This window comes from Frieseomelitta varia, unplaced genomic scaffold (assembly GCF_011392965.1).
Source record: "Frieseomelitta varia isolate USP_RPSP 00005682 unplaced genomic scaffold, Fvar_1.2 scaffold_507, whole genome shotgun sequence".
NCBI lineage: Eukaryota > Metazoa > Arthropoda > Insecta > Hymenoptera > Apidae > Frieseomelitta > Frieseomelitta varia.
The window spans coordinates 26,071-48,063 of NW_025110265.1; the positions used below are offsets into that span (position 1 = coordinate 26,071).

The 21,993-nt window shown below is 39.5% G+C and overlaps 1 protein-coding gene across 1 annotated transcript in view; it reads left to right on the forward strand.

The window, feature by feature from the left end:
* LOC122533217 (discoidin domain-containing receptor 2) overlaps nucleotides 1–21,993 on the forward strand; it is a gene marked incomplete at its 5' end in the record, with an annotated part of 90,937 nt that overhangs the window by 10,528 nt on the left and 58,416 nt on the right. Inside the window, 2 exons of the mRNA XM_043662709.1 lie at nucleotides 14,440–14,587; nucleotides 18,119–18,298. Coding sequence (XP_043518644.1) covers nucleotides 14,440–14,587; nucleotides 18,119–18,298 — 328 coding nt within the window. The remainder of the gene's footprint in view (nucleotides 1–14,439; nucleotides 14,588–18,118; nucleotides 18,299–21,993) is intronic.

Here is a 21,993-nt window from a genome sequence, read left to right on the forward strand (position 1 = left end):
CAATGTTCCGTAGGGTCAAGTCGGCAGAGAGTTGGGACAAATAACCGGGAGGAGTGACACGAACTGAAAATGCCTTTAAGAATTTATTAAAGCGGCAGAGCGACGGCAACACGCGTCCGGCGTGTGGTAGATGACGAGTCCCCCGACTTCTGTTTGACTTGGCGACCGCGCGCCGCTTAAGTCCACAAGATACTGGGCGGTAATTTCCATCGAAATTTCAATCTCGTTTATATCCGCAAAGTAACTTGCCATGGAAGCACCGGTCCCTCGCAGTCGTTCCTCACCCTTCCGCGCTGTTTCATCCCCCGGGCGATCGTCGCGAGGGATTGGCAGCACGTATCGAATTTTAATCAATCACCGATAGGGACAGCCAATCCCAAAGCCAATTAACATATTCATTCCGCGTGTCTGCTTTTTCTACTGATTTCAGCGAAATTCAAATTGCAATACGGCGAGCGCCATTAGCGCTGAGGCCGATCACCAGTCATTATTACGCGGCAGTCATTACCGAGCGCGTTCGTTTGCGATGATATTGCCGCGAGTGCGACAGCGTAAAAAAAAAAAAAAAAAAGAAAGGGGACGGAGGAATGAAAGAAAATCAAAGAAACACGCTCTCTGTTATCGAGTCGGTTGATTACGCTTGCTCTTGATCGGATCAATTTTTTTCTAGTATCGCGTTGTTGAAACGACTGATCGATGTAATTAAAACAAACTGAAGGGAACAGAAGGAGCTCTTGGCGGACTGCTAGTCGCAATTGCGCGCTTTTTCGCTAATTAGAAATCAACCTTCCTGCTCTTTTCATCAGAGAGAATCATCGTTACGTGATATTGGCTTCTTCTACGAAAAAGTGTGTGATTTTTTCTTTGAAAGTTACTTTTGAAATAAAGATTGTTATTATGTTTGTTAAAGTAATGAAATGTAAAAGATTGCAAAAGATTCTGGGCTTCGTCCGGTGTGATTCGTGAATTTATAAATTATTTGATTTTTTATTCGTCCTGTAAATTTTCCTGATCTGTAGAATAATCGAAATTGTTCCTTACGGGACTTTCATGAAATTAAATAAAACAATAAAATATAAATTATATTATACGAAATATATAAAGGAAATTCTACACTTGTTTCCAACGAATAATTTGTTATTGTTAAGAATATAGTGTATGAAGTAATATAATAATGTTACATAAAATATAGTATATAAAAATCAATGATCGCAATACTTATAGGATTACTTAATATGTTCAACGCCTTTAATGCGCCGTGACGAATGAAAATTCAATGGTTTCGAACAACAGAGCAGCCACTTTACTTTGGCCAGTAGTTAAGGGCCGTGCGTGGTCAGACACTAGGTCGCTCAGCTATTCGATACGTTCGACACTCGTGCTCATCGATAGAATTTGCAGTACTTTTGAGAGATCAACCGAGCGTCCACAAAGACGATGGATGGACGGAAATCCTGTTGTAGGCTTGCACGTCTGTGTTTCATTTCGCGCAGGGATTAAGGAGAAAAATAAAGTTACAGGCGACTGAGCCGACAGATATTTCTCCTGTCCTTTCCGGCTCCGTTTCGCTCTCCCTCTTCCGAGGAAATTCAATGCGCGACAAGGGGAAACTAGAAAATTTCTCTCTGGCTGCTCGAACATGCAAATGCACCGAGTGTTCCGTGAAAATTCCTATCTGCTCCCGAGACGGAGGTCCTTGACCTGTTCGTTCGTGACATTAAAGGATTAAATTTACCAGAGTGATAAAAATGATCAATTTGTAATCTCTGATTTCAGATGCTTTTTGAAAAGGATCTAACAAATAAAAGCCTGTGTTCTTTATTATCTGTATCATACACACTTTTCTTTGCAATTTAATTTCTTTGACACGAAGATGACCGCGTTATGTCATCGTTAAAGTGCAAGTGAAAAACGACAAAGTCTTTTGAACTATTGTCAAATGAAAAATTAATTTTTCATTGAAGCAAGAGAGTGAGATTGATACTTCATCGACAGGTCTCTTTTTTCAGTCTAATTTTTAGTATCGTTCATCAAAATTACGTTTACTCACATTGCGATCTAATTATTTCCTATAAAACATCAATTGACATGGCTCATTGTCATAGTACTTGGTTTCAGATTCCACGAATATAATCCTTGTATTTTATTAAAAACTCAAGGTTCGCAGTCTCTTGACATTTTGCCGAATATATCAAATCGATCGTTCGATTGAGATAAGTGAAATTAACCATTGACGGTGGAAGAGTGCCAATAATCTCTATTCGAGTTGTATTATGTAAATTAATGAAAATTCACGGGGAATCTAATTATTATTTTTGTTCTTCAATTTACATATCAGTCAAACTGCGTACTTGTTTACACTCTGTTAAAGTTAGACACTCTCGACGCCTCCTCGAATCGCGAGTACATCGGATCGATTCGTAGAAAATGGAGCTCGTCTCACCGTACCAAAATCTACGTCATTTACGTTTCTTCTTCTTCGTTAAAAACGTTCACGACGCCAGAATCGAATAATTCGTATCGCGAATGCAAGGAACGTGCAACGGGCCGAACGTATTATTTGGTACACGCGACGTTGCGTGTATAATTTATCGCGCGCGTGGTGAGAGCCGGTGGAGGGTGTACGTGCATCTATCGAGTATCGAATCGAGTATCGATGGATTACGGATTACCGGCCCGAACGGGGACACCCTATTAGCAGATTACCGCGCGGCCTGGAAACAATTTTCTACGGCCACACTTCCTCTCTCTTCCTTTCTATCCCTTTCCCTTCTGTCCGCCAGCTTTTTCCCGACGACCAGCTCTGCCTGCATTTCATTTTTTTTTCTCTTTTCCTTTTTTTTTTTTTTTTTTTTTGGTCCTTCGTCCCCTCTTTTTTTTTTCTCTGTCTCCTTCTGTCTCTCTGTCGGCTCTCCTCGCTCTGCACGCGGCGCCATCAGAGCGCTGGCCCGATCGGTGAGTGCTTCCATCCAGACGAGAGCTTTCGCCCCGAGGCGTGGAAAGAGATAGGACCGGATTTTGTTTCTTTTTGGTCGAGCCGTCCTCCCGTGGGTCGGTTCGTTTCGCACGATTTTCGGAATATCGCCGAGCATCGGCCAAATTCGTTTCACCGTAAACGAATAGTTACAACTGGTTACTAGCGATCCTCGTCCAACGATCGGCTCCCCAGTTTCCCGAAATCGGCGCTGCTTTGTCCGCGCGACTCAAAAGAATTTCTCTTTGCTTTCTAACTTCCCTTTCCCGGGAATTGTTTGTTAGTACGTTAGCATTGAACACAGGCAGCCGTGGCAAAAGCGTGTGTCGGTCGCGTGGAGAGTAATAGTTTTCCGAGTCGGATATATATTGTGGTTATACTACTGTATTCGGCAAAAAGAAAAGAAAAAAAAAAAAGAGAAAAGAATGCATCATTTAATTCCGTTTGATTATTCATCGGGCTGCGAATTTTTACTCATTCATGCGAAATTTATAAAAGTAGAAATGCAAAGAATATACATTAAAAAGTTATCAAATTTCCAAAGTGGAGTAACAGAAGAATTTTTGTAATAAAAGGTAAAATATATTTCAATATAAATAAAATATATTTAAATATATTTTAATGAAAGGTAAAATGTATTTAAATAAAGGTAAAATATCTTTCTATACATCTAGGGAGTAACATGTTTCCTTTTTAAAGAGACAAAAAGAATTTTTTCAATGCTGAACGAGTGTTGCAATAAAGAATCGAGATCAAATTGCAACAAAGAATATTAAAGAACCTCTATTGGGGACAATTTGCAAAGAAGCCGATTCGTTTTTCCTTTTTTTCACGTCACTTCTGTTTGTCCGTGAGACTTGTTGGCCGAGGAAAAATGGAGAGGAATGTATATCAAGAAAGAGGGTTCGAGTTCGTTGAGAGAAGACAAATTCGAATTATACGGGTTCTTCGTTACCTTAACAGGGGAAAGATTTCAGCCGCAAGCGGATTAGAGGCAAGCTTCTCACCGGTAACCCCGGGATCGAGATCTCGCTAACGATAATACGCAGTTCCGGAATATTTTCCTCTTAGATTGAGCAACAGTCTAACGACCGTGCTCGTTAATGAACATTAACCGAGAGGAGGAAGAGCAGAACGCTTCCTTAAAGAACGAGCGAAATTAAAGAAACGGGCCGGGGACTGGCTTCGTTTCTTTTTCGTAGGTGCCGAGAAATGCCATTTTGCTAGTTAAACATCGCACCTCGTTATTTAATTATTCGTTTAAAGACGAAAATTGGAATGAAAATTGTCACACTAATCAGTTTTTCCGCGCTGAATATAAAAATGTGTATTAATGTACGTGAGCGTTTATTCGATATATGTATAAATGTCATGTTTTCGTCATAGTAACCATACGTACGTAATTATCTTAGACAGTATCAGAGACTAATGTTATACTAAACATTTTCATTTGAAATTATTTATAAATCATTTGCAGCAACTTGAAAGTGTTGGAATACTTATGGACAGTAACATAAAATTCCAATTTCCTTCTGTTATTTCCTCTCTCATTTATTATCGAAGAATTTCTTAATATATGTTATTGAAGATAATATTTCACTGAGGACTGCTAAAAGCCAATGAATATTATACAGCCGCAGGCTATGACATTCGTAATGTAATTCGGAACGTAATTTACAAATTTATAATCAACTAACATTTGTAACAACAATTTTCTCATACTCCTCGTACTAATATGTAAGACCCATGAATACAATTTACATATTGATTCTAAGAAATCAAAGAGCTAGGCAATTAATAACATTTCTCTTCGAAACTTTCTGTTTCCGACCGATATCACCGAGAAGTTTACTTTCCTAGGAAGTATCGCTCTTTCTAGCCAACGGTACAACCCAATTTATTATCCATCGTAGCTCCATAAATCTATATCCTCGCAGCCTGTGAACATTTTTTCTCTTCTCCTTTTACCTCTTTTTCCTTCTTTTTTTTCTCTCTCTTTCTCTCTCGCTTCGGCAGCTCGAAATGTTCTATCGCGCTGAAGGGAAGAGGGAGGGGGAAAGGATGTTTAAGCCGTTTCGGTGGGGAACAAATTGGAATTGCGCCGGGAAGGCGATGTACTGATGGAATTAAAGCCACCGGGAGCAACGTCTTCCGCAGGGTTTCATTATCTCGACGAGGTTAGGAGGTCGAGGCCAGGTAACTCGAGCAGGTGATAGCCGGCGCCTGGTCTCGCAGAGCCGAGAAACCGGAACGAGCTTACGCGGCGCGTCCCGTTTCCGTTCCTCCGCGACGACAAGTCGTGTAGGCAATTACTTTCTTTCGAAGGGAACGCGGCTGGAAAGGTGCACGCTTCTAATCTGTTTGCCGCGGCTATCTACTAACGAAGAATCGTTTCATTTCGAACGTGCTCGATTTCCAATTGAATGAATCGAAATATCGCCTCGGTTGCCGAAGAGGATCTTTCGACTGTCAGGCGAGCGCGAAAACGCGTTCAGGGAATAACGCAATAACGCGGACCGTTTTTTCCGTTTTCCGCGGAATTAATAGCGCCGCGGAGTTTGAATTATGAGACCGGGGGAGAGGGGAGAGAAAGACCCGTTTTTCGACGTCGCTTCGCGCTTCATAAAGGGCATTTGTAAAATTCGCGAAGTTTTGTGTGCCTCGGCTGGAACTCGGAGGTAGGAAATCCGAAAAATACGAGGACTCACGGTGCCCTTTGTTTCGGAGGAACGGCTTTTCCCGATGGCAAATCCAGCGTTTGCTCTCGAGCTGTGCCATATGATGTTTAAGTTCTTCGTGCTTTATGCCCCGTATGAAGTGAAACAGGAGAAACACAAGGAAATAAGAATTACCTTTCTTTCTCTGTTTGGAGGACGTTTTTAAATTATTTGTTCATGTATAAAATATGTTTCAAATGAGACTGTTTGATCTAGCATGGATCTTTGATTTTATCTAAAAGTTAGTAGTTTTTTGTACTATTAAATTTCAGAAGCGAGGCAGTTGTTTATACGTAGTTAATTCTAGCAGGAAATAAGAATTGAAAGAATAAAAAGATGTTGTAAATATATAATGTACACTTATTTCAAATTCTCGGATATTATCTAAGACAACAGCAAGATATTATTCCAAATGAAAACTATAATTAAATAATATAAAACTGAAACTGTATAACTAAATATGTATAATTATGTATAATTAAATAATATAAAACTGAAACTGTAAAAAGTTAGTTTTTGAGCGTGTCTGACTGACGTTGGAGTCTTAGAGCGAAATAGGTGTTCATAGCCATACTCTGAAAGTTTATGTAGAATTTTGTTAACAATACAATGAGACTCATAACCAAACAAATTGGATTAATTGACAAATCTAAGAATATATTATACAGATTATACGATGCTTAATGTATTTAAAAACAAAAGTATTTAAACACTGGGCATCTCGATCAAGTTTCTTGAACATTTGGTTTGGTACACGCAAGAATGTACAGAGTCTCGGCTCTAGGAATTTCATTCGATCTCGAGCGATTTCGGATAAAAGAGTTACCGAGTAGTGGCTGTTTTGTAGACACAGGCATTTTATTAGGTAAAGAAGATTTTCTTACCGAAGAGAGAGGGTACAAGTTGAGTTACTGTAAATAAGGAAATACCAGGTTGGCCGCGTGTTGTGTCTTACGTAGGGACACGTAGCTAATAAAATTGTAAACGTATCACCGAAACTTTTCTGATCCTGGTTTCCTTGTGTTACGAGCTGATAGAAAACGCGTGTGTTCTATCGATCGGGTAACCTTCCCTGTGGGCCTCCCCATGGGAGATATTTCTTCACGGTAACGAAGAAATGCGATTCCAGGATAAGAAGGAAACATTTTATTAGAGACTAAAGGAGAAGTCTCTAAGTTAATCTGCTACGATCGAAAGATCTACAGTACAGTTCAAATGTCACGTATTTGAATTTATCATTCAATGTTTCCAACGTTAAAAACCAGTATTTGACAATGTGAATTCTTCTCAAAGGAATTGAAATTCTATCGTAACGTCAGATATCAAAGAAAAAAAAAAAGAAAAAGAAAAATATAATGTCGACAATTATGTATTTAAATATTTCACTACGATTCCTTCTACCATAGATATACACAAATCCATCGTGTATAGTCTCTGAAAGCTCTGAAAACTGTCCAAATCAGAAATGCGACGCCTTGAATCGCGACGACGCGACGCACATAATCGCAGCGTACGGACACATAAATAACCGGTATAACATACAGAGATCTCTGGTACAATTGCCACTCTATTCGAATGACGGGAGAGAGAGAGAGAGAGAGAGAGAGAGGGGCGAGCGATCCATCTGAGTCGCCGGATATATGGGTTGCCTTCAGAATGATCCTCCCTCCTTCAAGCACGGATATCAATTTTATGTGTCGGTAGGACGATATCGGCCTCGCTCGCTTCCACCCTATCCTGCCCGCTTGTTTATGGCTGTATTAATTATTCCTATCGCGTATACGCCGAGCTACGCTCGCTTCTATTCCCGCACGCTGCTGCAGTTGCAGTTGTAATGCATCCGCGGTCGTTCCGAGCTGGCCGATATAACCACTCGTTCGCCCCTCTCTCTCTCTCTCTCTCTCTCTCTCTCTCTCTCTCTCTCTTTCTGTCTACGCGCAACGATTTAAGGGGGCGCGTTCCATTTGCGTGCCGTTTACAACTCGCTAGCCCGCTTACAGCTGCCTACTCTCTATACCGCTTTGCTGTATTAAGTCCGCGTCAGAGCCGGCTGCGTTGCTACGTACGCTGCCAATTCAATGGCCGATTGGCTCACAAGAGCCGGTACACCGATCCTCTGATCTTCACGCAGCCAAGATGCGCGCTAATTAACAACGGAAGATTCAAGTGCTCTCTTTCAGGCGTCTTTGAAGAGGCACGAAAATGAAAACGCGTTTTAATCGTGGCTGCCTTTTTGGTGAAAGCGGGACGACACTGTTCGGGCGTTCATAATTGTCTTGGTTGGTGGAAATGCACGAACGCTCTGTCCTCTTATTTTCGGGAATGTATGCTGCTCAACGATCGAAAGTCGAGCCGCGTCTTCAATCGTTCTTAGAAAAGAATCGTGAATTAAATAATCAAAATTTATATTGGCTAGTTTTGTTACACGAATACTCGATTCTTTGGTTTCGAGAAAGATAAAATGTATGTCAATTAGCAACCGACAGTTGCTGTGCCTTTTAGGAAATAATTTATTCCAGTTGTCTTTTCTTATCGTTACAGTAGAATGAGACTGTAAACTGTTAAATTTTCCCCTAGATGCAAACATTCAATTCTCTTATCTCGAGAGGTATGTATTTCTTAAATGTGTTTGAAGATGTAGGAAATAATAATAATAATTGGTCGTGTCTTTGTAAAGATTTTTAAAGGGACACTGTACAACAGTTTATTTCAATCGAAATTCGTTTCCTGGAATGTTTCTTGGAATGAAGTGAGATAGTGAAGATTTAAATGTTTAGTTTTTATAAATTAATAAAAGGTTGGAAGTTATAAAGTTCTATTTTCTTTTTGTACGTGATTTTCTATGAGAATCACGTGCAACCGATCTCGGAATCGTTAGAATCTATTTTCAAACGAGAATTGTCGTTATTAGATCCCCATGACCCTGGGTTCGCCGGTATCGGCTTCCACGACCCAAGTGGCTCGATATTGGATCCCGTGACCTCATGTCGTGGACTTCGTGTCCGGTGAACCTGCAGTTATCGACATTGAGTTTCACTTCCCTGAGCATCTTAAATATTCATTCGTTGCGTTTCGTAGCAGCGGGAGGAATACCACCATATTGTTTAGCTTTTGTAAAATGTTAACAAAATTCTAATTGAAAGAACTATTTAATTCTGGAAATTCAGCACTGAAATTTATTTCGATACAATTCTTCCACCACGAGCACTGACAATCAGATTTGTCTGTCAATACGATGCAATAATAGTACATGTCCTAATTATTTTACTATAAATCTATTATTTCATACAGTGTAATAATAGATTTATTTCAATCTTTAATATCATTTTCTTATACAATAAATAATATATAATATATATAATATATAATATTATTATACAATAAATAATAGCATAACAGTATAAATATTGAACAAAGTAAAGCGTGGAATATAATGCAATAAATATTATAAGTAATGTAATTTTCCACAAACGTGACAAGCAGCTGCCCTATAATACAATACAATACACACGTGCGATTGGAAAGGCACAATTCAATTACAATGTCACTCCCTAGAATTATTCTACAAATTTTGATTCACGTACACTGTCAAGGACAGCAGCAACCTCGCCCCAGCAATTTTAAAACTGATTTATTACTCCACCTGCAAGTTTTCTCCAACGCTACGTTTAGCCAGTAGTTTTGTCAACGCTATGGTCAGACGCGATGCGCAACGTTACACAGGCGAAAAGTGTGTCGCCTATTTTTCGGCCCGTCGCTCGGCGACGACTGGAGAAATCGGGGACGTCGCATTTCATGGAAACGGCACGAATCCATTTAATATATCAGCCAAGACGCCGGCACCACACGTCGCTCGGGAATCGTTCGATCCGCGGTGAGAAATCTTGGTGAAAATCGGCTTTCGACAGACATCGTATCATCCGGTGTAACAGGCGAGCGACTTTTCACGATATACCGGCGCGAGTTATTGATATACGCGCGGCGAGGAAGTTTCCAGCGGTGGCGAATTTTTTCGAAAGCAGCATCATTTGAAATATTCATCGCGCTAGCGTGTGCAGAGGTCGGTGAAACAAGTGGAACGAAGTGAAATCTAGTCGTGCGTTTTCACGGTTTGCGGAGTTCCGACTGCATGATTTTTTCGAACGTTTAAAAACACCCTTTTAATACCGCGCGACTGTTTTTTCTTTTTTTTCTTTTTTTTTTTTTTTTGTTTCAATTTAACGAAAAAACAAAACTGTTATCGATGTTCGTGCAACTTGGGTATTAGGATTTATAAAACAGATATCTGTGTAGTGCACGAAATTCATGTTCTTTCTTGTTTCATTTCATTTTATCTTCCAATGCCCGTCTGTTTTGGTAACTGTTGACTAAATTTTAGGATAAAATCATCTTTTATATGTGTATCATGTTTTTTCGGCAAATAACTTTGTACAGATGATGATGCGTAAGACGTATAAATTATATTTATGAATAAAATGACACAGGACTTATGTGTATCCGTTCATTTTTTTCAGACTTCTGAGTATGTTGAAAAAAAATATCTCGGTCGTCACAGATATGTTACAATTTCATTTGTGTATGTGTACAGTTGTGGTTAAATTATTAAAGTCGCTAATATTCTTATAAATGCATAAGAAAAATTATTCTTAAACGTCAATCTGGACAACATACACCAAGACCAATTCTGTTTATCCGATTTCTTTAACAATCGCAATATTTTTCAATTTCTCCAACAGACAAATAGTCAATTTCATATTTCGAAGAACCATCGAAATTGTCAAAGAAGTATTTCGTACAAATTTATTTATTAAAACAATTCATTATCCTAAACTACGCGCATTCGTGATCAATTGCATAATTGCTTTTATGAAGAAGAAAATTTTCCTTCACTAAACCCAAATTGCATTCACTAAACCCACTCTCGTTTTCTTTCCTCTTCATTAAATCTTCCATTCTTTTATTATTCTGCTTCTTACGTGCTCTATAGCAACGACAAAACACCATCAATCGTTCCTCTAGCAACAGTGAATATCGCAACCGCACTCGTCGATATCCAAACGAAATCTTAAATGAACCTCTCCGAAATATCGGATTTCAGCTTCTTAAAACAACACGAAACCAGTGGGATCTCGTTAAATCAACACTGTGGTGAACATGGTAGCGGGATAAGATTAAAGCGGCCCGAAATATTCAAATATGTACGCACACACATCCTCATATATCTCTCGAAAATAACATACAATCATCCAAATCCAGTCTTGGTTTTCGCAAGCAGGGAACGTCAGGCGGATCAGATTGCAGCCGTTCATATTTTTCGGATCGAATAACAGATCGGATCCCGTTGGAGATTCTAATCCGAACTGGAAGGCAAACGAAACCCGGGTGCACGTTTGCTCTTTGCACGCGATACGCTGAGTCGCGTGTAACACACACGTACACCCCTATCCATACGTCACTTGTTCATTTGGAATAAAAAGATTATTACGACGACGTAATAGTCGCCTAGGTAAAGATCGGTTGATCTTGTTTCATTGCGTTTATCTGAATCACGTCTTACAACGCGAAATTAATTTTTACATTGGTACACGACGTGCACATTAGTAGATTTGTGAAAGAGTAAAGTTGCCTCTTGGCTGTTTCACATTTGTGATAAAATGTTTGGTTAAATAACGCAATTCCTTCTGATCATCTAAAATCTCTCTGATTAATTAAAAAACGGAGAGATTTTCCACTTGTTTCGTTGTATTTATTTATTTCCAATCAATTCTCTATTGCAATTTTATAGAACTACCATAACAACAAATTTCGTTACTTTCAGTTGAAAAACTACGTGACTTGCGAATGTTCTGACAAATTATGTCTCATTTTTTGTCCCAAATTGCAACATTTTCTCAGTTCTAAGTATATTTGAATGTAGAACCCAGGCTGAACAAATAATAAGTTTATTATTTCTTAATCATTTCTATCCGACGAGTTCAAAAGAAGGAGAAAGCAACGAAACAATTGTATACGGTTCGGTCACTCGTTATGGTCCGCGCAACCAGTTGCCAGCGCAAGTGTTCACATACATTCTCATCAAGAAAAAGCATACTTGCACATTTTCGAGTAGCGAATACGCAAACCGGTACGTTTAACCAGTCGTTTAACCAGGCGTTTTGATTCCCGATCTGGACGAGTTCATAGTCCTCGGCTCGTTGTCGCGGTTATCCTTGGAGGAGCAACGTTATGGCAGCTTGTTCCCCCGGGGAATCGATCGGAAAGGGAGAGCGTAGGTAGAGAGCGAAGAGAAGAGAGCTCAGACAGGATGGGAGGGCGAGAGAAAACGAAGCAGCAACGTCCACCGCCTTCATCGAGATTTAACGCCGGCATTTACATTTAGAAGAGCTTGTCGAGGTGTTGTTTGCTAATCGAATCCGGAAAATGGTGCTCGCTAGCCGTAAGATTCGTTCTGAACGTTGTAAATACGTCCGATCGGCAGCTCGATGCTCCGTCCATCGTCGAGCTTAACAAAACCACCGTCTGCCACCCGGCCAGACCTCTTTCCCAAGTTCCATCCGCTTCGAGATCACTTCGAGGTCACTTGCTAATAAATTCCCTTCGTGGAATCGTTCCCTTCGAACCGTGTTGTTCATTGACGACTTGTTAGACTATGCGTGTAAGACGAGAGAGAAATTTATGAAAATGAAATTGACGAATGTAAGCAACGAACAAAATTCAATATTGTACGACGGCTATATAAAAATTACGCGGAGATATTTTTAAAATGGTCGTGTACACGAGATCAATTGTTTTCATTTTTATTCGGAGAGTGTGGAAAAATTTGAATATTCAAAATGAACTTATTCTTTATAAAATGATTGGAGATGTTATTTAACGCAGTGTAACGTCGATTTAGTACCATTAGTTCTTTTAATGCCAGTATCGAATGAATTTCATTCAACAGAGACAAAACTGTAGTAGTACCTAGTAGTTTGAAAAGTTACATATCTATTTGTTACGAATTGCGTAATACAATTTTTCTCGATTAAAAGTCGAGGAATAAATTTTGGGATGTAACATTTCTGCAATTAGAAATATCTAACGCGGTGTCGTTTACTTAATCCAAACCGGAGGGAGATCTTAAGCCGTTAGATTCGTGAATTGACATTGTGTGAACACGTTCGAACGGCAGCTCGATGCTGCTCCGTCCTTCCGGCGAGCTTAACAAAACCATCGTCTGCCACCCGGCTAGACCATCTCCTCCAGTTTCTCGCTCCGAGCAGCAGCTCCCGTTGTTCGTTCTTTTTCGTTCGAATAATGGAGAAACATTTCAGAGATTGGCCATGCCCTCGTTCCCTCCGAGGGTTCGTTAAAAGTCCCCTGATTTCCCTCCTTTTCTTTTTTCGTTCGGTATTCACGGGAATGGGGATCGGAGTCGCGAGACTCTTCGGTCTGGTTGGCTCAAAGCGATCGCGATAAAGGGACAGAAGCTGTTGGAGGAAACGGTCGATAGAGGAACGGAATTTTTCTTTCCTTTCCACGCGATTTGTTTGCCATGGTGTTCGATGGACTGTTCGGTGGTCTGAGGTACGAGTGTAGCTGCAGTGAATGGCTTTGAAAGGAGCAGTGATTCGAATCCCTTTGTCGTACCTTCATTGTCAATTTTAATCGTTATTGTGTTAACGTTCGCGGAAACTTACCGTTTTGAAACTTCACTAACCATGCGACTGAATGAATAGTTATTGGCATTACAGTGAAATTTGGTCGATCAGTCAAAAGTTTAGTGCAGGTTAAATGACGACTTCATCTGGAAATATTTTATTCGTAAAGTTATTTTTCATTGTACTAATGCTAATACTAAAATTAATTAAGATCAAAGTAATTGTACTTAAATATCAAAGTTCTATATATTACTATTAATTGTGTATAATTAGACAATTGCATATACACATACTTATTAATTATATATTATATTTATATATCAAAATTGTAATAATAACATTCTTGTTTAAAAAAAAAATGTAAGAAGTATTTTTATTTCTTTTAAAAAATAAGGAATGAACTTTTTATTGGATAAAAGTTATCTAATATTATAAGAATACACTACTTTTTGTAAATGTATTCATCCATTTAATAGTGTGTACGTTTATTATAACCAACCTTTCACTGGTGTGACTTTAAATTTCATTGCTTGTGAATAAATTTACTTATCAAATTAGTATGCTCATACATTGGCTAGAAAGTGTATAAATCTATCAAATTCATCACGACGATGAATGTCATATGACATGGTTCGGTTACTTTCATTTCTAAAATTTCTTAAATATCCAAGACACGTAGAATCCTAATGTTTTATTCAAAGAATTCATAAATACGAAAATCTAGAAATATAAATTAAGGACGGTCGAATTTATAACTCACTCGTCACTGCCATAGTGTTTTAATAGTTACTTTAGTAGATGTCTTTTCAATCGAACAGGAGCTCGCTGCATTTTAAAAACCCGTGTTAGATTTCTACTTTATTATTCTACATAAATATTCATAAATGTTCATAAATTCACGAGAAATTCTATTTCGCACGTGTACCTTTGCACATGTAAAAAATTACACATATATATGTTAGTAAAATACTTTAAATTCTGTTTTAAAGGATCCAGCGATAACTTCAATTTAAAAAAAGAAAAAAACACTAAAGTATAGTAATAAACGACATGGAGAAAGAGCGCTTAACAAAGACGATGAACTAACTTTTTTTATTTTCATTTTCAGCTTCTAGCCGGCAATAATAATCCGTACTCCGAGAAGGAGCAGATCTTCGACCCAGCGATCGTTGCCACGAAAGTCCGTTTCATCCCTTACACGTCGCATATGAGGATGGTGTGCATACGAGTGGAGCTGTATGGTTGTCCATGGATCGGTGAGTGAAATTCGTCACAATTACTTTCGCCTCTGGCAGTATCTGGCTGCTTAATTCGCGACGCACAGGCCAAATGTTGAAAAGAACGACGCGACGGTTCGTTCGACGTCGAGCATTTTTACCAGGCTTTCCATTTTATCGGTTCGACGAAGGAAACTTCTTAGTGGTTGGAAACGTGGTCGCACGACCGTATTTCCTGCGTCCTGCCACCGTCGATTTTCATGCCTCAAAAATCTAATACTATTCTCTGGCCGTCGTTTCCGGCTTACCATAATTCCGGTTCCCTCTTCCATTGTGGTAAACGCAATAAATAGTCGCATGAAAAACTCGCTTTGAATGGAGAAGTGGGTTACTCGATTTTTACCTATAAAACTACTTTCAACGGTCGTGATAGAAATGAAATACACTTCCTCTCGTGTTCGGTTGGATTAGCGTAAAGCCGATTTCTGTAAGTAAATTTTATGGATGTTTACGCCAAAAGTGTGTAAACGTACGATACACGCGTCATATGTAAAAACGTGCTATAGATCGTAATAAGGGTTCGTTTTTTGAAATAAACGTTCACGTGCACGTAAAATGTTGAAACATTGGAATCGTATGCAAACAGATAGAAATTTGGATAAGGGAAAATTCGCATCATTACGCCAATCATTCCACAATATATAAATATAAATGCAGCACACTTTTTGAAATTGAACTGGCGAATCAAATTTTTCCACCAGATTCCATTTTTATCTACGAGTCTCGAGTCTCGTTCAAAACCACAGATTATATTAACTAAAATCATCTCCACGTAATCCAAAACTACTCTTCATAGAATTTAATAGAAGGATAATTGAATTTTCCTCCAGATTTCATTTCTTCAGCGATGCTCACGGAAGGAACATAAATTTCCACGAATCTCGAGTTTCGTTTCAAATTTAGAGGACTGTATTAAAATTTACGATCTCGGTTGACGAGATTTAATCTAACTCTTTACAAAACTCAAAGAATAAAATCCAAGGAAAATTACGAGTAAAAGTTATAATTAAATATTCAAAAATTACTATAACATTTACAAAGGAAGAACATAATATTCACATTGTATAATATTAATGGAAAAACATAAATTTCACATTCTACGTACAAGTCTCAAATTTAAAGGACTATGTTAATCAAAATTTATGATCTCGGTCGATGAACACTCGTTAGATCAGACTTCGAATCGATTCACAGTCTCGTTCGCTACCGGAACTTTCAATTTTAATCATTATGGCCATTCCACGTATCGATATTGCTCGTAATTGTCTGACATTGTAAGAAATATTTACACCGGCGACGGTTTATTCCCCATTATTATCGAATTGCTCGTTCTCCCAAGTTACGCTCGTATCGGGGAGAGAAGCGCATTCACGCGGTTGAACTATGGGATAGCGTCCGCTTAAAAAAACGTTGCGCGAATTATCAAGCGAACGATATTTTCATTGGGGCGTCGTTACCGGTGAAAAACAGCCTGGCCGTAAACGAGTACTTGCGTGTATTGAATTTCGGTTGCTGGCTCTGGTGGTTGTGCAATTACTGTACAGCAAGAACGAAAATATTTCTCCATATGCCGGAACGGTGATTGTAGTCGAAATTACTGCAATCGCGACGCGCACGACCCTCGATATTATTCTCCACAACGAGAGTGTGCATGCGTATTGCACTCTCGTTGTAAAAAATTTTGGAGCATTTCAAAAGAATTAATTACTTTTTAAACATTTTTGGAACGCGTTCTGCCGTTTGTGTTGCAGTATATTCGACCTAGATACAAATTAGATACAAATTCATACAAATTTGCACTAAAGATTTTAAGTTCATATTAACTGTACTATATAGAGTGTAGTGTGGTATAGTATAGTATATTACCAATACTGTATTTAACAAAACTACAAATTTAGCGAGGTTTCGTAAATGAAATGATATAACTATATTGTGCAGTATATACATAGAAGGTAAATTGACCGATTAGTAACGACGGAATCCAGAAAAAAAGACCCTACGGATAATAATACTTAATTACTATATTAACCGGATCGTGTGGAGCTTGAGAGAAGACTAATTAAATTTTAATTAAATTTATTGAATTTGAGCTACGAATTTTTCCACCGATAAACTTCAAATAAAAAAATTAGGTAGATTATGCTCCAAACAGTACATAAACATTCAACGTATACAGGAAAATACCGTCAAGCTTCTTATCTCATCTCTTCTTTCAAGGAATAAATTCGAGGTATTCGTCGTTATGGCGCGACCGTGTGCATTAAAATTGCATTTGGTTATTTCACGGGCGAAAGAGTGGAAACTTGTACCGCTTTCTTCCGTCGCTGATGTCTGTCAGTTCGCGTCGAAGGTGAAAGCTCGCGAATAAAAATCATTTCTCTGTATACGTCCCGTCGAACGCCACCCGTTTCTCCAAACGTCAATCCCGAACGCGTTGATAAGGACGTGCGCCGATTAAATTACGCGACTCCTGCGTAAACTCTTGAATAAAAGCTTTTTAACTGAACGATGGCTCGGCGAAACGGCTTTTAAATTAAATCCAGGCGTTTAAGCAGTGAGACATTTCGAAACTTTAAGCCCAGAGTCAAGTGGAAACTTGTAAATTTATCTTGACGTCTATTTCTTTCAATCAGACGTGCGTTCAAGACCGGCTTCGACCGAAGTGGATCGATCTTTATTTCCCGCCGCGATTTTACCTTGCGATTCGTCGGACCAAAATTATATTTTATTATTTGTCTCTACTTGCGTCTACATTTGTGATTGTAATTGACACGTTACGAGGCAAATTGATGATGTGTTAACTACGATCGATCGAGTTTACTTGTCATTTCAATTTCTAATTGGGAAACACGTGAATTGTAAAGTATATAATTTTATTTCTGCTTTGGTCGAAATAAATATTAATTCTATCGAGTATCTGCGTTGCTGGCAACTGTAAAAAATAAAATATTTAAAGTGATTCGTGATTCCAATCGAGATAACGCAGTATCACATATTTTAAAACGTGATTTTATATAACTGAATCACATAATTTATTATAATGGAAATTGCTGTAAAAAAAAGAAATTACTGTCGGGCTCTAAAAAGATTCTGTATTCTGAAAAAGAAATTCAAATTCTGCATTAAAAGATTTTAATCCAGCATCTAAGAATCTTGAATCCAGCGTTTAAGAATCGAGAGAGAGAAAGAGAGAGAGAGAGAGACCCCGCAAAGTTTCTGAAATCCAACGAAGAACAAGACAAAATCTACGTAACAATCGTCCTTCAATTATTCACAAGAGAATCACGTCGAAATGTTATAAGCAACCACAGCGCGCTTGCACACCGGTTTTAAAAGTTTCCGCGTCTCTTGTGGACGTGCGCTGTATTCAACAACCGCGCGCAATCTTATCACGTATCATCCGGGAATAAAATGTCTGTCTCATCGCCGCGATGATGCATAGTTCACGAGTGTGTATACCACTGTTGCTCTGACTGTATCCTCTATCCCTTTTCTTCCGTTTGGTTGCAGAGGGTCTGGTGTCGTATTCCATGCCCCAAGGAATCAAGAGGGGCTCGGAGGTTGACCTCTCCGACAGGACGTACGACGGCCGGGAAGAAGCAGGCTACCTCTCCGGGGGACTCGGTCAACTTGTCGACGGGCAAAAGGGTCCTGACAACTTCAGATTGGACGTCAGTGGTAACGGGAAAGGTGAGCTGCCTCCTGCTGCAATCCAACGAGATTAACGCTAGATGTTTGATCGTGTCCAGATTAGCGCGTCCAGATAGAGCCGTCCTGCCGCGTTTCGTGCTCGCGAGCTACCGGCTCGTTTGTTACGTCGTTTCTTCTTTTTATCATTCGCGACTCTTTCTTCCTCGCTTTCTCTTTTCTTGTTTCCTCCTGGTTTCTTTGGCGCGAGAGGATCGTTGTTGAGATACGGGGGTTTGAATTCGGGGTTAGGAGCTAATAACGAGCGAAGAAAATTGGGGGACGGTGCGCGCGGTGGAAAGAAAGCAGGATTCGTTTAAGTTAACTAGCTTGGGTTCGTGTTATTTGCCTTTTTTCCCTCCACCGGTATTAACAATTCCACTCCGGGCTGTTTTCTCGAGTGTTATTAAATCTCAATTGTAAATTCGCTGTTTCGTTTCGACGGTGGAATTAAATTTGCCCGGGTGTTATCGAACTGCATAAATATTGCAACAGCAGGGTGTTTCTTCAACTCAGGTCAGGAACGCATCGATGATAAAGAAACTGCATGGAGAAGCGAGTTGTTTTCCTTGTTGCTGTAAAAACAGCGCATCGAACGTCTCATCTAGTTATATATTCATTAAGTAAATATGTTCTTAATATGTTCTATTAAGTAAAAATGCAATTACTTTGGATTTGCTTACGTTGGATTTGCTCGGAACAGTCAGTCATGATAACCAAATTTCGATGCAATGTTAAATTTCAAAATATTTCACACGACACAGCTAGTACATCCATAAAACGTTTGCATATTTTCCTGAGAAACTGCACATCGCTCATTGGATATTGTCTCTTCTAACATCCAACCATACCACATAATTCGCACAGTCTAACGTCTCGATGCGAACGAACTTTTCCACCCGTCGATTTCAGGTGTGTGGACCGGTCCAGACAGCGATAAGAGAGTTTGAGAAAAGCCGCCCGAACCGGTGTTCCACGCCGTACTCGAATCTGTTCCAATTTACATTTATATTGAACCGCAGGCTAGACTGCAAGCCACACGGCTGTTTACCGGCTCCCAGGATACATTTGTGTCTTTCCATTTACGGGACGGGTCTTGGCCACGTACTTTCAGCTTCTTAAACTTTTAAACCCGTCGAGACTGCGTGGCGCAGCTTCTCCCTTCTCTCTTCTCTCCGTTTGTAACGTTGGTCGCACTCGGAGTCTCTCGGATCGAGAAGAATCTTGGCTCGTTTCATCCAAAGGCAGCTGCGGCTGCATCCTACGGATTCTATTTTCCCGGAGAGAGAGAGAGAGAGAGAGAGAGAGAGAGAGAGAGAGAGAGAGAGAGAAAGAAGAAGGACCTTCCGTGGAAATATTTCTTCAGTTCTAATCCGGTCGTGGATTAGGCATCTAACTAAAGGAGTCGTTGTTTCGGTTCGTTGTCCCGTGAAACTTACTCTCGCGTTCTCGTTCTCGTTCTTGTTAATAAGTTTCCTTGGTTCGCGCGGGAGGCCAGATGAGGGCACGACGCGATCAAAATGTCAGCGGGAAACGGCTCGTCGCCGCTGGAGTGAGTAATTAGGTCATTAGGTAATAACTTTCAGATTGCAGTTTAGCGAGCGCCAAGGCGAGGACAGGCACCATTGCCGATTCCAATATCGCCGGGATCGGAGTCTGACGGAGTGTTTCGCCAAGTTTCCCCCCTTTGCTTCGGCGTCACTTTGGTCGCGCTCCCCTTGTTAATAAATTTCCTTCGTAAATTATTCCCTCCGCGAGCCGTGTCGTTGAATGGCGACTTGTTACTCCGTCGCCTGGTAAATATTAGATTCGTCCACATCAGAACGTCACGCCGTTTCGTACAGTCGAATTTGAATCGCGTGTTTCTTCAAAATATCACAGACTGTTTTCGATATAACGATTGTTTCATTTCGATATTCCTTTTAAGAATTGTCAATTTTAGAATTGAAAAGTGGAACGTATAATTATACGTATAATTTCTTTCTAAATGTCTTCAAAAAGTTGTCAGAATTAAAAAATTGTGGAATGAAGGATATTGTCCTGTAAAATAATCATTGCAACCGTAGAATTAAAATTAAAATTCACGCACTTACAAACAGAAATCTGTGGACGAAATACTCAAAATGGGGCACAATGAATAAAAATCTCAATCTACGAAATTACACTATCCGATCATCCAATATTTCGCTAGAATCGATCATCTTTAAATCTTTGAGAATTTTATTCCAAAGCCAAGTAAGAAAATCTCAGTGATGGAAAGTCGATCGACAGCATGTATTAAAGGCGACAGCATGTATGAGAGGCGCGAGTCATCGCGTTCTTCGTTTATCTCGTTTACGTTCTCTTTGGAAATCGACGACACGCGAGTTTTACGATCGCTACACGCTCGAGTCGTGCACAGCTTTGGTTTAAGTGAGAAAATCATCAAGCTGAGCAGAGTTCGTAGCGTGGTGTGCATTCGTGGCCTCGGTGGTTATCTTACCACCCTTCTGAATGTTCAGAATTGATGGTAGATAGCGGTCGAAAACGACGACAGGAAACTGGAAACTATTTACCCGAGGGACGATATTATGGGTGGAGTTTACACGACGGATAGATCATAGCGATTTAACAAGGGCGCGCCGGTCGTGAACATTGTCGATCGAGAGGGGAAAGCAGACAGCAGATAGAAAATTCGAGTGCAGAATGTTCGATTAATACGAATTAGCTCGAATCGAGACGGAACGAGCGAAATTGTTTAACTTTTAATAAGCTACGACGGATCGAAGTAGGACGTCTGTTCGAGCCCGAAATGGAACTGTTTCCGCTCGTGATGTTACGTTTCTCTTCGTCTTTGTTGTCCTCATGGAGAACAGGAGATGAAAAGAAAAAAAAACTCTCATCATGGTGTGATGCATTCGCATAGAAAACGAGAAAAATTGATACGTGCAAGAGTATTCGTGCATTTGATGAAAAATTAACGACATTTTAAACTGTTCAGACTTTGTGAACAAAATCATACAATAATCTAATCAGTTGACCTCAAGCACGGGATATTTTCGCTGTCGAGATTTAAACGTCACTGAAAAATTTGTTTGTGACTAAATATTTTGATGATCGAAATCTTCCCTTTACAATAACTCTTAAAAACTTGCAGTACGATTTTCTTTCGCCATTTTATGGACCTTTGAACATCAAAGTCGAACGAGAAAAATTGAAGAAATCCTAACCATTTAACTCTAATGATTGAACGCTAATAAAATGGCGAGAAACAAAATCGTACTGCAAGTTTTGAGGGCTCCGTAACGACATTTCTGTTATAGCATTTCCTACGTTGGGATTGACAAATTTTAATTTCGCAAATAAAACTCGGAGAAACATATTGGCGTCTCGCAGTATTAAGCGTGCAACGACATTTTTTGTTAATCTAGCGTTTCGTATGCTGTAATTAAGAATTTTTTATTTCACGGTGGGAAAAATTGAAACGTAAATAAGAGAAACAATTACGGAGAGAATCTTGATACCTCATTGCACTAAGTGTGTAACGATATATCTGCTGATGTAGCGTTGCGTTTCGTGCACTGTAATTGGGAATTTTTAATTTCACCAGGGAAAAATTGTAACGTAAACAAGAGGAACAATTATGGGAGAGAATCTTGGTAATTTTTAATTTCACGAGGTTTTAGGTTCTGTTATTGTTGTGCGGGACAGAGATTCAG